The sequence below is a fragment of the Myxocyprinus asiaticus genome, chromosome 41, assembly GCF_019703515.2.
Source record: "Myxocyprinus asiaticus isolate MX2 ecotype Aquarium Trade chromosome 41, UBuf_Myxa_2, whole genome shotgun sequence".
NCBI lineage: Eukaryota > Metazoa > Chordata > Actinopteri > Cypriniformes > Catostomidae > Myxocyprinus > Myxocyprinus asiaticus.
The window spans coordinates 20,862,662-20,878,573 of record NC_059384.1 but is presented as its reverse complement, the minus strand read 5'-3'; the positions used below and the strand labels follow the sequence as shown (position 1 = coordinate 20,878,573).

Sequence of the window (15,912 nt, the reverse complement as noted above, 5' to 3'; positions counted from 1 at the left end):
GTGTCTGAAGCTAAGTCTAAAAATAGAAATATAACATATGGTTAATTAATGATATGTAAATAGTTTCCCCAATGCAGCCATACGTCTGAACCATGCAGACATCACAGCTTAACAGTACATGCAGTTACAATCTTGTGAATGTTACGGAAGCCTTGATGTGGCTGGTACACTTGATCACTGCAGCCTGAAAGCCGTCATGATTACAAATGACATATTACAAATTCTTGTAATCTACAGTTGTGTTGTTCATGTATTTTTGTTTAAATGTTCAAAAATTAAAGGGTTAGTTCACACAAAAATACAAATTCTGTCATCAAGTACTCATCCTAATGTTGTTCCAATCTCGTATGATTTTCTTTATTCCATGAAACACAAAAGGAGATGTTTAACAGAATGTCCAAGCTGCCCTCTTCCATACAACGCAAGAGAATGTGTACCATGAGCTGCCAGACTCCAAAATGAACAAAACAGTACCATTTAGCACCATAAAAGCAGTCCATACAACTCATGTGCTATATTTAAAATCTTATAAAATCATATGAGAGCTTTGTGTAGGAACAGACAGAAATGTAAGTCATTATTCATAGAAAATCTTGCTAGACAGCCATGGTACCTTTCACTCTTGTCGTATTTAAAAACTTTTTCCTATTAAATTGCATGTGCAAACGAAGTCTGAAGAAAAACCATAGACACTACATTACATCATCACAGGGGTATTTTGTAGACGTGAATGCAAGAGGGAAAAGACTCTTCCAGAAAAGAAAAGGGGCTACTGTCCTACTAGGCATTTTAACAGTTAAATTTTTGCAGCAAATAAGGTGCCCTACCTTGAAACTGCTATTTCCACTTTAGTCCTGGCGATGGCTGCCGCCCTTCGAGCCCCCTCCACGGCCCTGTCCACTTTCTCTTTTGTTTTGTGGTTTTTTAGAGGAATAAGCTGCTTCCTTATCCCACGCACCAATACATTATTCTTATACTTCCCCTCCTCTTTGGTTCCATCTGGGAATATTGTGCCACCGTATCCATGCCTCTTGTTGTTTATCCATTCCCCTTCATACTTTAACCCATTGGATCGCTCACTGACCCCAAACCCATTGCGTTTGTCATTCTTCCACTCGCCCATGTAGGACTCTGTGGTGGTGGCGTCCACATGGTCCTCCATAGGTATGCATTCATCAGGTGCCTCTCCGTCTCCATAGCTGATGGTGGAGTTGGCGTCGCTGGAGCTGATGCGGCTCATGGTGGCGTCGCTTCGTGCCGAACTCCGCTTGCTTGAGATGGATGTTTTGGAGTCAGATTTCCGTAGCTGTCGGAGGCTGCCAAAGAGGGACCGGCGGCGGAACAGGCCCTTCTTCTTGCCGGTGACAACTTCGGTGTCACTGTGAAAATTCAAGACAAAACCGCCACGGCTACCCACTGGTGTGTCGGGTATGGCATCCTGCAGCACGGTGCCATTGCTCTGCACACTTCTTAGGGAGGCCAGGGAGGTGCGGAGCGGAGAGCGGATAATTGTGGCCATCCCATAAGGCACACTCTGGCGCACACCATAGCCGTGCCTCATGCCCCCCATCCACTGCCCTTGATAAGTGCCTTATGAAACAGAAAAGGAATATTAAACTCATGTACTATCTCACAATCCATTAAGCTAAAGAACAGCACACAGTGAAGAAAATGTCATACTCTGAAGTTGGTGTAAAACTTAAAGCTAAAGTCTGTAATTTTTTTGCACCACCAAATGGAATTGCAAAAATAAACAATGTTTTCAAAACAGATTTCCAAATACGCTCCTCATCTGCCATTGATCAAACAGTCAGATAGTCCCACTTCCAACTCACGCCATTGGTTGAGTAACGTTGTTGGGGCGGGTCTAATCAGGTCTTTCAAAACAAAAACAGGAATTTTTATAGCACCACAGAGACTCACTATTTACAGTTTTCGAGAAAATTAACCTATTAATGGCTTACTCATAGTTGTCTCTGCATATTAAACTGAGATAGAAGTATTTTAACATTGAAAAAGTTACATACAGTACATATTACAGCTTTAATTATAATTTTGGTCTTAAAGGGACAGTTCTGTAATCATTTACACAACCAGGATGACTTTCTTCCATGGAATACAAAAGGAGATGTAAGGCAGAATGTTAGGGACTGACAGCCTCCAGCCAAGCCCACACTAATCAATTTTATTTCGAAAACAGATTGATTTTGCTACGTTTACTTCTCCCATCCATACTAGAATGCGTTTTCTCCACCGTAAACAGAAACTTTTGAAAATGCCCTCCATAATTTCATACTTTGGAAAATGATGATGTTAAGCAACTGAATGGAGGTTTTGAACTTAAACGGATTATTGTGACTGTGGACATCACCTCAGTCACCATTCACTTTCATTGAATGGAAAACTGAGCAGTGTCAGCATTCTTTAAAATTTCTCCTTTTTTGTTCTACGGAAAGTAAGTCATATGGATTTGGAACAATATGAGGGTGATTTTTGGTTGAACTATTCCTTTAATAATATTCTTGCATGAATATAATAAATAATAAAACAGGATCTGTTGCAGTGAATACTTTATTAATTATGGAATAATTATTACACCACAGGTATACTGAAATAATTAACTGCAATGATAAATTGCTTCTAATGCTCTTATAATATACTGGGCTAGAACTGACCAATGCCAGTATGAATATGTAAATAATTCCTTTAGATGACCAATTATTTGTGGCTAAATCTCGTTTTGATAAGTGTAAGGTTGATATCAGTATTAGGGCTGAAACGATTAGTTTAAAATTTTCATTGTCGAACAGTCGTTTGATCTCATTTAACATAACATGAGATCACATTAAACTCTAATGATGATGCGGGAGAACAGCACTGCAGCTGGCACCTGACTGAGGAGAGGAAGAATTACACAGCTCATAGTCCAGATGCACTCTAAACTTTCCAAACAGCTTCAGGTGATGTAGATCACTGAGGGAATTATAATGCAAAAATACCAAATTTGCCAATATGTGAACGGCTTGTAACGCAACTTCTAAAATGAGCCCTTCCCGGACTTCCTAGGTTGCCTATTAAAGCCTGTAGGCTGATTTTCATGCGAAGGGAGCAGGTCGCTTTTGCCAGGAAAATCCAAAGGATGTGACATTTATGCGCGCTCCCTAGAGCCTTGCCTCAGACAGTAGCTTCTCTTCCGCGTCAACAGACAGTCTGCAACACTAGGTAACGTTATCTTAGAGATGGAATCCAGCAAACGTCCGGCTCCCAGCACAACACTGACTCCTACACAAACTCACATTACAAAAAAACATTTATTTACTGAATCCCGTCTGGCTAAGCGGGAACATGATCGTGGTCGAGCGAAAACTAGAGTGAACATCGGCAGGGCATTTGATTCCTGGAGGGACCTTCGTTCGTTTTTGGGGATCAAAACCGACCCTGAATTGGCATTCTTCTTATTGGACAGGTAATCTTACATAACTGCAAAGCATGTGAAATATAGTGCCATTAGGATTGATCTGTGTAATTTTAGCTAACTTGATCTTGCCTGCACAGTAACTGTCATAATCAATGTTAATCTGTAATTATTCAACAAGGTAAACTACAATAACACATGAAATGAATGCTCGACAATGTTCAAGATAATGCAAAAAGCTCCATTCATTAGTGTAACGTAACTTGGTTATACCGAAAATATATATATTCTATTATTATAAAACAATAGTGCATCGATATATCAAAATGACAGTTGTGATGGAATCACATCAATACTGGATTGTGTCAACATATTTATAATGTACAGTCTATTTTATTAACAGCTACTGTCATCATCCACCAAATTTAGCTAACAGCTATTGATAAAGCTGGCTAACTAGCTAATCTTATAAATGCAGCCAATGTATCATGCAAAGAAAAGTGAATACTTCAAACTACAGTCTCGCATAGTCAGACCTATATCCACACTTTGTTTTAGCCCTGTTCCAGCACTGGAGAGTCAAATATAATATACAGTCTCAAAGTTTGTAGTGAAACAATCATAACTGTGTAATTTTAATTATGCTACCTCATCTGTCAGCATGATGCCGGTGAATCAAATTGTTTCTTTGTACGTTACGTCATTGTTTTTGCCGATGCTCGCATCCCTATGGAGTGTGTGCATGAGCACGAGCAACAGGTAGCTGACTGCAGTTCACTTAACGGCCACAGGTGTCATTAATAACAAGGGTTTCTGAATCTTACATACTGCACTTTAAATGCAGTTATATTTAATGCATTATAACTTTAATAAAGTTCAAATGATATAGAAGCAGATCATGTAAATAACTACAAACTCCGAAACTGGCATTTCTCTGTGCGGTCAGCACCTCTTCTATGAGATGCGCGAATGTCCCAATCTAAGGGGGAGAGATTTAAACTGCACCCAGCTGATGCACACTCTGTCGCAGGGACGCTCATTCCCCGAACGTGCGCTTGCTGCAGCTAGATTATAACGTGATGGTGCACGACTTATTGAATCATAATATGTGCCACTTAGCATTTCTTATCGTGAAGAAAATTGTCAATACGCAGCTTTATTAATAAGAGAGAGCTTGTTTTTTATGAGTTAAAGATGAATTGAAGTGAACAGAAAGGTGAGAGAGGTAGTCTTCGCCCCATTATACACTGCAACAAAATATTTTTTGATTTGTTTTGGCTTGTTTTCCAGCATAAATATATAAAACTCCTTAAAAACCCCTTAAAACAACGTACATTTTCTTTAGCAGCTATACTGCAGAAGAAAAAATTGTTATCTGAGAATGTTGAATATAATACTAAAAATACAAATATTTTATCTTAAAATCCTTTAAAAAAGATGCATTCACCTGAGAAGCAGCATATAAGATATTTAGACTTGCTTTTAGAGAATGGATCTTGAATATAAGTATATTTTGTCTTTACTGCAATTGCAGAAGTATAACAAAGTGAAAAAACACACTTATATACAAAATGCACTTATATTCAAGATACATTCTCTGAAAGCAAGTCTAAATATCTTATATGTTGCTTCTCAAGTAAATGTATCTTGTTTTAAGGATTCTTAGACCATTTTAAATGGAAAACAAGACAAAAACACTTGATAACAACAGGATTTTTTTTTGCAGTGAATTTCTTTACTGAATTAAACTTCATAAAAAGTATTTTTTCCCTTTAGTTCACTGAATGTCAATTAGAGGATTTTTTCAAAGATGATTTTGTCCTCTTTATTGTTAGTAAGCATGTTTAATACATCCTTTAAAGTCTAGGCACAACCTGAATAATCGGTTAAGAGCTAAAATTAATCGTTGCAATAATCGCCGAATAATCATTCTAATAATCGTTAGATTAATCTATTATCAAAATAATTGTTAGTTGCAGCCCTAATCAGTATTCACAAGTGTAGCACTAACAAGGAGAAAGACGCACATTATCAGATGTAATTTATTGTATATTTCAATTGTATATGAGATATTATTTGCAAGGTAAAAAGGTTCTGTTAGCTTATCTAAAAATGCACTTCATTTGGTAACATCTAATAGAATGGGTTTTATTCAAATCAAAGAATTTCTTTAATAGGATACTGCTGAATAAACATGAATACCTGGTTTTCTTTTATGCCATTAGTACTACTTGTATACCCTTAAATAGGTCAAAACAGGCATATTTAGCTGTTTGGAACAGCATACTTTATGATAATCATGTTTAAATTTCCACAAGTGGGATCTTTTCTATGCCATATAGGCTGCTATGTACCACTACTACACATTTGATCAGCGATGCATGACAAATGTGCCCAGATTAAAGACCTCATCAGTGTCATCCTAATCTGAGCTCACTCTCCGACTGACCCTCAATCAGCGAGGACCTTTAAAAAACTAGTGTGGCTTCATGGTCATGATGCACATTTTTAGGAAAATGTTGGCTATCACATTGAAATGGAATGCCATGCACAGAGTAGGTTCATTAAATGTCATGTGCAACAAGTTTGTTGTGCATTTAAAAACATTTCTTGAAAACATTTTATTATTATTATTATTATTATTATTTACACCCAATGGCAATGGCCTATGACCTGACAGTTGATCCCAAAAATAAATATCACATTTATAACAGTGGCACTCACCACCATCCCCGTAAGTCTCGACCCCATACCCATCCTGTAGTCCATTACTCCATGTCCCATCGTATCTAGCAGGTGTGTTGGTGCTCTGCCGAACTCCATAGCGACCCTTGAACCCGTAACTCCACTCTCCACGATAGAGCCACTTCCCCTTGGTCTCAACACCCAGCCCGTGCCTTTTACCCTGCGACCAGTAGCCCTGGTAAGTGTTCCCGCTGGGCCAGGTGTAAACCCCGACTATCTCGAAACCGTGGGACCAGGAGCCGGCGTACTCGCCTTGACCCTTGGGTCCCGTGCAGATACCGTGTCCGTGGGCTTTCCCGTCCTCCCATCCGCCACAGTAAGTGCCTCCATCGTCGAAGTCGAACCGTCCGCCCGTCATTCAGAATGCGATGCGAATAAAAACAGTCGTAACGTTTCCGCGCGCTTCTTCTTCTTTTCGTTCTCTTTCATTAAACCTTCTTTTTCCAGCGGAGTTCAGAAGCAACGATGAAAATAATACGACTTTGGGAAAATAAATCGCAATGGAGATGTTTTGAGAGTATGAATGAGTAGGCAGGCTCAGTGCATCATTGCCGAAGCCACCGCACGCGCGTTTCACCGACTCCCTCCGCTCGCAGGCGCTGCGTAGAGCAGACACCTCGAGACAGCAGCGACGGTGTTGAAAGATACTGCCAATCCTCCAGCGTCATTACCGTGGCCCCGCCTACTTGATCGCTCTGAACTAATTGAGGAGCAGGCTGCGCGAGAGCCCATTTTTGAAATATGGCATAGTTCAAATGGCAGTCAGTGCAACGTGATTCAAAAAGAGCCTCCTGTGTCATGGACAGGTGAATTTCTCTGACAGACTGTTTAAAAGGCTGCATTATCTGTAATAAAGGAATCGTGTGTTGAAATATATTAATGTGTAGAGATTTATTACCTCTTTTAATTTTGATCTCTTTTAAATGGTTTAAAAAAAAAAAAAAACTGTTGATCAATGTATCTGTGTAGCCTATGTTTTACGCACTTTACATTTTTACAAGACAGTTTTAGGAGAATTAGAGTTGTCATGAAATTGCATGGTTTACTAAATCAGATTTACAATTTACGTCAAATTAAAATAAAGGCCTATGTTATAGGTTACCTATACAATATATACCTATATGTCTTCATGTCTCTCTTGTGTCGAAAAAGATTCTTTCTATGATTAGTGTATTTCTGAAATTTCATAAATGAAGGGGGAAAAAAGTCTAGATTTATAGACATAGCCTAATCTCATCCAACAGTGCCCGATTATAAATGTGTAACCAGCTAAAGATTCATTTGATGTTGAATGATAGAGAAGAATGGACTACAGGGACATCTGTTGGTTAATTAAAAAAGTGCGCATCAGATTGGGCATTTAAATGGGTTATTCATATTCAACACCTTAATAATTAATGTGAAGTTGTTCAAATAGTTATCACACCTAAAACTGATATTTATTTTTAATTATATTTTTTAATACAGTAAAGCCTGATTTGAATTTTTAAGTTAAAAAAAATAAAAAATAAAATAAATAATAATAATAATAATTAAAAAAGTAAACATTCATATCAGTTTGGATTTACATATCAAAATGTTTCACAATGACTGTCAGTGTGGTTATGCGTCTTTAAAGGAATATTCCGAGTTAAATTCAAGTTAAAGGGATAGTTCACCCAAAAATAAAAATTCTCTCATCATTTACTCACACTTCAGTGGTTTTATCCATGTCTTCAGAAGCAATATGGTAAGTGTGGTTTAGAAACAGATAAATATTTAAGTCCTTTTTTACTGTAAATCTTCACTTTCACATTCTTTCCTCATTTTGAAAGTGAAAGAGGAGATTTATAGTGAAAAGAGTAAATATTGATCCGTTTCTCACCAACACCTATCATATCGCTTCTGAAGACATATATTAAACCACTGGAGTCGTGTGCAGAGCCGTATTAACGCACGGGCTTACCGGGGCTTAAGCACCTTAATACATCCCTGGCCGTGTGGATTACTTTTATGCTGCTTTTATGTGATTTTTGGAGCTTCAAAGTTCTAGGCACCATTTACCAACAGAGCTGAGATATTCTTCTAAAATCTTCGTTTGTTTTTTGCAGAAGAAAGAAATTTATACACATCTGGGATGGCATGAGTGTGAGTAAATGATGAGAACATTTTCATTTTTGGGTGATCTATCACTTTAAGCTCAATCGACAGCATTTGTGGCATAATGTTGATTACCACCAAAAATAATTTTGACTTGTCCATCCTTTTCCTAAAGAAAATGCAAAAATCTGGGTTACAGTGAGGCACTTATAATGGAGAATGGGGCCAATCCGTAAAATATAGTGTGATAAAAATCACTTAATAACCTTTTCTGTGTAAAGGTATATATCCAATTTTACATCTTAAACAACTGTTTTAACAGAAGAATTAATGCAAGTGCTTTTATTAAATTAAAAAGTGTGACATTTCTGCCTTTAAACCCTCCAAAAATGGCCCCCACTCACTTCCATTTTTAACAATTTTTTTTTTAAAATTATTATTATTATTTTATTTTTAAGAAAATGAGGGACCTGTCGAAATAATATTTTTGTGGTAATTAATATTATGCCAACAAATGCTGTCGATTGAGCTTAACTTGTATCAAAATCTGAATATTCCTTTAAGAAGTTGGGTACCAACAATGGAGGCTGCGCTGTGCTCGACACATTATCTGTGCGAGTGAACTGCCTACCTAGGCGGCATTGAGTCATTAGCATTTTTGAGCATTATAGGTGCATCAGAGTACGCGAGAACGCGCATATGAAACCCAAAATGCTGTTGACTCAAAACGCGCCTGTGATGCCTAATATGCTGCCGGCGCATATGACGCCCCAAATGCTTTCGTAGTCAGCAAGCTTTTGCGACACAACCAATGACTGATAAAATGGCGGTGGAAAACATCGGTGAATCACAGGATGAGAAGGAAACCCTTATTAAGAAGGATGCAGAGTCAAGAGACAGTGGTCGAGGTGGTCGAAAGCACAAATAACAAAGAGTCCAAACTGATATTGTACCACTGGACGCAATCATTCAGCTCTCAGAAGGTAAGCGATGCAATAATTCAGCACCACTGGCGTGGACAGCTCAATGGGATCAGGGTGGACAGCCGACATGAACGCGGTTGTTTTGACAGTGATATTCACATACTTAAATGACTTGGGAGTATCTGGACCTAAAATAAAGCTGCTATTTGTGAAATGTATACATTCTCATTCACCTTGTTGGTTCAGTAAATTGCTATTAAAGGGATAGTTCACCCAAAAATGAAAATTCTCTCATAATTTACTCACCCTCATGCCATCCCAGATGTGCATGACTTTCTTTCTTCTGTAGAACACAATTGAAGATTTTTAGAAGAATATTTCAGCTCTGTGGGTCCATGCAATGCAAGTGAATGGTGACCAAAACTTTGAAGCTCCAAAAAGCACATAAAGGCAGCTTAAAGTAATCCATAAGACTCCAGTGGGTTATATATGTCTTCTGAAGCGATATGGTAAGTGTGGGTGAGAAACAGATTAATATTGTATTCCTTTTTCTTTCACATTCTGAATGTGAAAGTGAAAGTGGAGATTTATAGCAAAAAATGATTGAAATATTGATCTGTTTCTGCACCCAAAGTGAATGCATCGCTTCAGAAGACACAGTATATTAAACCACTGGAGTCTTATGGATTACTTTTAACTGCCTTTATATGCATTTTGGTGTTTGAAAGGTCTGGTCACCATTCACCTGCATTGAAACGACCTACAGAGCTGAAATAGTCTTTTAAAATTCTTTGTTTGTGTTCAGCAGAAGAAGGAAAGACATACACATCTGGGATGGCATGAGGGTGAGTAAATGATGAGAGAATTTTCATTTTTGGTTGAACTATCCCTTTAAAGATTGACTGCCTATATGTTAATTTTGAATAATAGAAATTTTGAATTATGCATGCCATTAAAAGTGTGTAGGCTATGTTGCATTAGCTACTGTAGTTCCAACTTTCCTAAACATAAAATATTTGAAGCCAGAACCACAACGATATTTCAAAACTTTTAAAACAAAACATTGGGGCAATAATGTTTATGTCATAGGTGAGACTGGCAATAGCAGAGAAGGGCCTTCAGTGTGAAGAATATGATGTGAGTCTACCATTGAGTGAACATAATGAGCCCTGGTTCATGCGTCTAAACCCCACTGGAGAGGTTCCTGTGCTGGTTCACAAAGATAGCGTCATCTGTGACCCCACACAGATCATGGACTATTTGGAGCAGAACTTCTGTAATGGTAAACACTTGGGGTTAAGAGTTACGATTGTATCTATTCACAACATTTCCATTCCAGATTGTATAAATAAAAATGTGTGATGCATCATAAATGCAGAATAATTAAGGGCAGGTAATGATGATTTAATAAATGTAGGAATAAACTCATAAACTCCTGCACCTATAACCACAGTTAATGAATGCATTTAAAACGCCTCGTTGTCATTATGTCTGGAATGGCAGCATGTAGGCTGATATTTCCATGTGTTAGGAGCTGTAATTGTTTACTACTGCATGTTTATGTTTGATTATGTTTTGTGTGGTCTGTTTTTCTCCTCTTATGAGTGTTCTCTTATTTTCATTTGGCTATGTATATGTTCGCAATAAGCTGTGTTGAGTTCAGCATGCCTATGCAGAAATTAGCATGAGAATCAATGGAAGGTGAGTTAATATAAGATATTTGCCCTGGAGTGTTACTGATCTCTACATTTTTCATTGCATAATTTCACTCACATCAAGATTACAGTTTTTTTTTTCTGTCATACCTTTGAAATGTCTTTTTTTGATACAGAGCACACTCCCAAGCTGATCCCAGAGGAGGGGAGCATTTATTACCATAGAGTGCAGCATTACAGGGAGCTGCTGGACTCCCTGCAGATGGATGCCTACACCCATGGGTGCATTCTCCACCCAGAGATCACCATAGACTCCCACATCCCAGCTTACGCCACCGCACACATATGCAGTAAGACACAAGGAATAACTTCACATCAGAATACATCTTTGTGTATATGTCTAAGACCAAGAGAGCAATTTACACTGCACTATAGTCACTACTTGCTGTTTTTTAAACAGTCCTAATGCAGTTTGTTAGTGGTTGGCAGAATGAGCTGTTTGATATGACTTCGATCTGTTATAGCACAGATTGGAAACACAGAATCTGAGCTTAAGAAGCTAGCAGCAGAGAATCCTGATCTTAAAGATGCTTACATTGCAAAACAGAGACGCTTGAAGGTAAGTTAACATTAATGTTTAAGTCAACATGTTCATTTGTTTATCTTCTCTGGGCATCTGCACTTTGTTGTGGCGTACACTGAAAAAACTGCCGAGTAAGATTTACTAAATTTTTATTATTTAAGTTTTTGCGCACAGTTTTTCTAAGTAAATTTTAATGGTATAAAATTAAGCAACATCTACTTAATTTCGTGACATAATATTGATTGAAGTGAGAGAGTAAATTTAACTTAAAGAACTCAGTAACTTTTACTTACAAATCTGATGTACATGGTATTTAAATAAGCTAAGTGAAATTTAAATGAACATTTCACTAGAACATTCCACATTTTGAACTTTAATTCTTAACACGTTAAATAATGTACCACATGACGTATGTAATCTTTACACAGGAAAACTCAGTGCATGCTATGTAGACATGAGACAACATCACATTATTGCTGGCACAACATGGAGCTGCTCACGTAGACCTCAAAACTTGGTGCACAAAACACGATGAGGGTAACAATTAACAGATAGTTTATATATATATATATATATATAATGAATGTGTAATTTTAAGTAGAAAATGAACTTCGGACTTCACAAAACAAGAAGTTGCCAAACATAACAACAAATTAACAATAAAAATGGTGTAAATAAACTTGCAAACAGTGAAACCATGCAAGCTCGTTAATTATTCAAGTACGGTGCATGCTGGGAACAACAGCTTCGAAAAGTTACGTAAAATGTACTTATTTTATTTACCTGTGAAATTTACTCAAATTAGCAAATAATATGACAATGTTTTCTACTTTAGGATAGATACATGATGAAGCATTGTAAAAATAACAAATAATCATACATAATACTGTATTTACTTATAAGCTAAAGCATTTGTTTTTACATGTTTGAATTAAAAACAAATGTAGTATTTACTTAAAGTTTTCAAGTTCACGCTTAAAATAACTTATTCAATACTGAAAGTACTTAATCTTTTTTGGTATATTTACTTCACCACAAAATACTTTTTTTTCCCAGCAAGAGACGTTGCCAAAAACCTCAGATGGTCTTGAAATTGTTTTCTTAGAGTATGTACGTTTCATCTAGATCACAATATTGTTTACAATGCCAAGAAACTGATTGCTGGACTTCATCTAAGGAATTTTATGAATGAACGTATACTTTTTGTATCTCTTTAGAGTAAATTGTTTGAACATGATAACATGAAGTATTTGAAGAAACTCCTTGGTGAACTAGAAAATGTTCTGGATCAAGTGGAGACAGAGCTGCAGAGGAGAGTTGAGGAGACACCAGGTTTGAGAAGCTTCTGATAGTATTCACAGTTGTTACTAATAATCTACAAGCTGGCTGGTTGTTGTTGTTTTTTTTCCCTTCTTCTTACCTTCTTACCTGCTTCTATACCGAATTGGAGCTTCATTCAGCAAACAGTTCCATCAGAGTCAGTGATCCACAATACTGTAAATAAATAAATAAATACATATTATTTTCACAAATGATGCCCACACTCTAAACTGCCATTGAAAAACTTTTTTTGCTAACCTGGGCCCATTTCCTGTGCTCCTTAAATCTGTACCTCCATGGAAAGCAAAGTTAACAAAACATCTCCATTATTTCACAAAACAAATGTTAATAAATAAATAAAAAACTTCATATCCATAAATATGCAATTCAAAACATAATCACAATTCCTAATTCATATCACTTGTCAACAGGGTTGGGGAGTAATGGAATACATGTAACGGGATTACATATTTAAAATACAAAATATAAGTAACTGTATTCCACTACAGTTACAATTTAAATAATTGGTAATTAGAATACAGTTACATTCAAAAAGTATTTTGATTACTGAAGAGATTACTTTGCATTTTATTGTCATTTGTTTCATTTAGTATTTAGATCTTTCAGATGGAAAACATTTATACATATAAATGATGCGATCCAAAGTGCATTTGAACAGCAGTGAAACACTTTGAGCAGACAGAGAAGAAAGTTTGAAGTAAGTTTGGAGCAGAAGAAATAGAAATAAACCTTGTGTAAATTGTCAGCTTTACGCTAAGCTAAAATGCTATTTCTAGCCATTTCACATGCACGTTACCAGGCACGATCATATTTGTTTATCAAGAACATTCACGTTAGATCATAATTTCTTTTTTTCTAGTAAGACCTTTGATATTAGGGCAAAAATCATATTCTTGATAATAATTTTTGTATTGTTTTCCTGTAAAAATATCTAGAAATCCTTAAAACAAGATCAATTTGATTGATCTTGTTTTAGAAACAACACTGCATAAGATATTTAGGTTTTTCAGAGAATGTATTTTTAACATGTGTATTTTGTCTTTCTGTACTGGCAGAATTTTTATAGTCAAAACAAGTGAAAAAATCTACCAGTGCTGAAGAAGTAATCGAAAGTATTTAGAATACGTTACTGACCTTGAGTAATCTAACGGAATACATTACAAATTACATTTTACAGCATGTATTCTGTAATCTGTAGTGGAATACATTTCAAAAGTAACCCTCCCAACCCTGCTTGTCAAACTGTATTATTCAAAATTACGTTAACTTGCCCTAACACTTCTCATCACACTCTTTCTCTCTTTTTTCTCACTGTCTAGAAGATGGCAGTCAGCAGACTTGGCTCTGCGGAGAGTTCTTCAGCATTGCCGATGTCTCCCTCGCTGTTACCCTTCACCGGCTCAAGTTCCTGGGCCTGTCTCGCCGGTACTGGGGAAATGGGACCCGGTTCAACCTGGAGACATATTATGAGCGTGTCTTGAACCGGCCCACCTTCCGCAGAGTGCTTGGACAAGTCAATAACATCCTCATATCTGCTGTGCTACCCACTGCATTCAGGGTGGCAAAGAAAAAAGCTCCAACCTTTGTAGGCGCTGCTTTGTTGATTGGATTGTTAGGGGGTGCCACTTACTTGGCTTTCCATTATTTCAAAAAGAGACTTCTTGTGTCTTGAGACAGCTATTGGGAATCTTTCCACATTGCTCAGTCTTAATCTGTGTACATTTATTACATCTGGCTTATGCATAACAGTTGTGAAGATTGTTGCACAAGAAGCACTTTTTTTGCCATTATAATAAGCAAAGCAGTTTGAAAAACAGGCAAAATGCATAATTTCAGTCTTACGTTCACTAAACTGTGCTAAATGGCTTCACTTCATGCTGTAGGATCCTTTATGGCCAATATGCTCTTTGTGCTAGCAGGATTAGCAGTCCTCTTTTGTTTACTTTGCGCAGTTATTTCTGCTTCACTGGCTGTGTTGATTACTGTGCTGGAAAAAGCATCAGTTATGGATAATCCTACTTCCTTTCACATCAGTGATGTATTTAGAATGGAAATTGTTGTCTGTTCTGCCCTGGTAAATTTAATTCATTCAAAAATGCTTGAAAAATCAAAGGATATACAATACTTTATACAACAGTCCTTTCTCTGTACAAAAGTCAAATATAATAAAGTGTATTTCTCCGTTATGTTGATGTCTGGTTATGTTTTGTTTGAAATCAGTAGACCTACTGCAAGAAAGTCGCAAATTTGAAGTTAAACAGAGGTGTATTGCATTGTCCAACAATAATTTAAAGGGATAGTTCACCCAAAAATTCTTCTGTTGAACACAAACAAAGATTTTTAGAAGAATATCTCAGCTCTGTAAGTGAATGGTGGCCAGAACTTTGAAGGTCCAAAAAACATATAAAGGCAGCATAAAAGTAATCCATAAGACTCAAGTAGTTAAATCTATGTATTTTGAAGCAATATGATAGGAGTGGATGAGAAAAAGATCAATATTTTAGTCCTTTTTTACTATAAATTCTCCTCTCTGCCCAGTAGGTGGCGATATGCACAAAGAATGTGAATCGCCAAAAACAAAACAAGAAGAAGGTGGAAGTGAAAGTGAAAGAGGATATATATATATATATATATATATATATATATATATATATATATATATATATATATATATATATATAATATGAACGTAAATATTTATCTGTTTCTCACCCACACTCATCATATAGCTTCTGAAGATATGGATTTTACCACTGGAGTCATATGGGTTACTTTCATGCTGCCTTTATATGTTTTTTGGACCTTCAAAGTTCTGGCCTCCATTCACTTGCATATGGACCTACAGAGCTGAGATATTTTTCTTAAAATCTTCGCTTTTGTTCAGCAAAAGAAGGAAAGACATACACATCTGGGATGGCATGAGGGTGAGTAAATGATGAGAGAATTTTCATTTTTTGGGTAAACTATTACTTTAAATGCCTATTGTTTTCTTTGGGAATTTCTCTGGACTATTGAAATGTCAAACAAAATGCTTGCTTGCCATTTGTTTACAGCTTATTTGCAGCTTTCTATTAGCTTAAGTCTGTTAGTGCTATAGTCTATAGTTTTGTTTGAATCAATGGTCATTATTTGCATATGACTCAGGTTGGTTTGTTTAGATATGGATAAGAA

The 15,912-nt window shown here is 36.7% G+C and overlaps 1 protein-coding gene and 1 pseudogene across 2 annotated transcripts in view; one reads left to right on the top strand and one right to left on the bottom strand.

Annotated features, from left to right (window-relative positions):
- LOC127432197 (junctophilin-1-like) overlaps positions 1-6,776 on the bottom strand; it is a 56,152-nt gene extending 49,376 nt beyond the window's left edge. For both annotated transcript variants that reach the window (XM_051683079.1, XM_051683080.1), the window contains exons 1-2: positions 6,140-6,776; positions 828-1,590 (exon numbers count right to left, since the gene is read on the bottom strand). In XM_051683079.1, coding sequence (XP_051539039.1) covers positions 828-1,590; positions 6,140-6,518 — 1,142 coding nt within the window. In that variant the 5' untranslated portion in view covers positions 6,519-6,776. The remainder of the gene's footprint in view (positions 1-827; positions 1,591-6,139) is intronic.
- Positions 6,777-8,820: 2,044 nt separating this feature from the next.
- On the top strand, positions 8,821-14,927 carry LOC127432203 (ganglioside-induced differentiation-associated protein 1-like; annotated as a pseudogene).
- Positions 14,928-15,912: the final 985 nt, after the last annotated feature.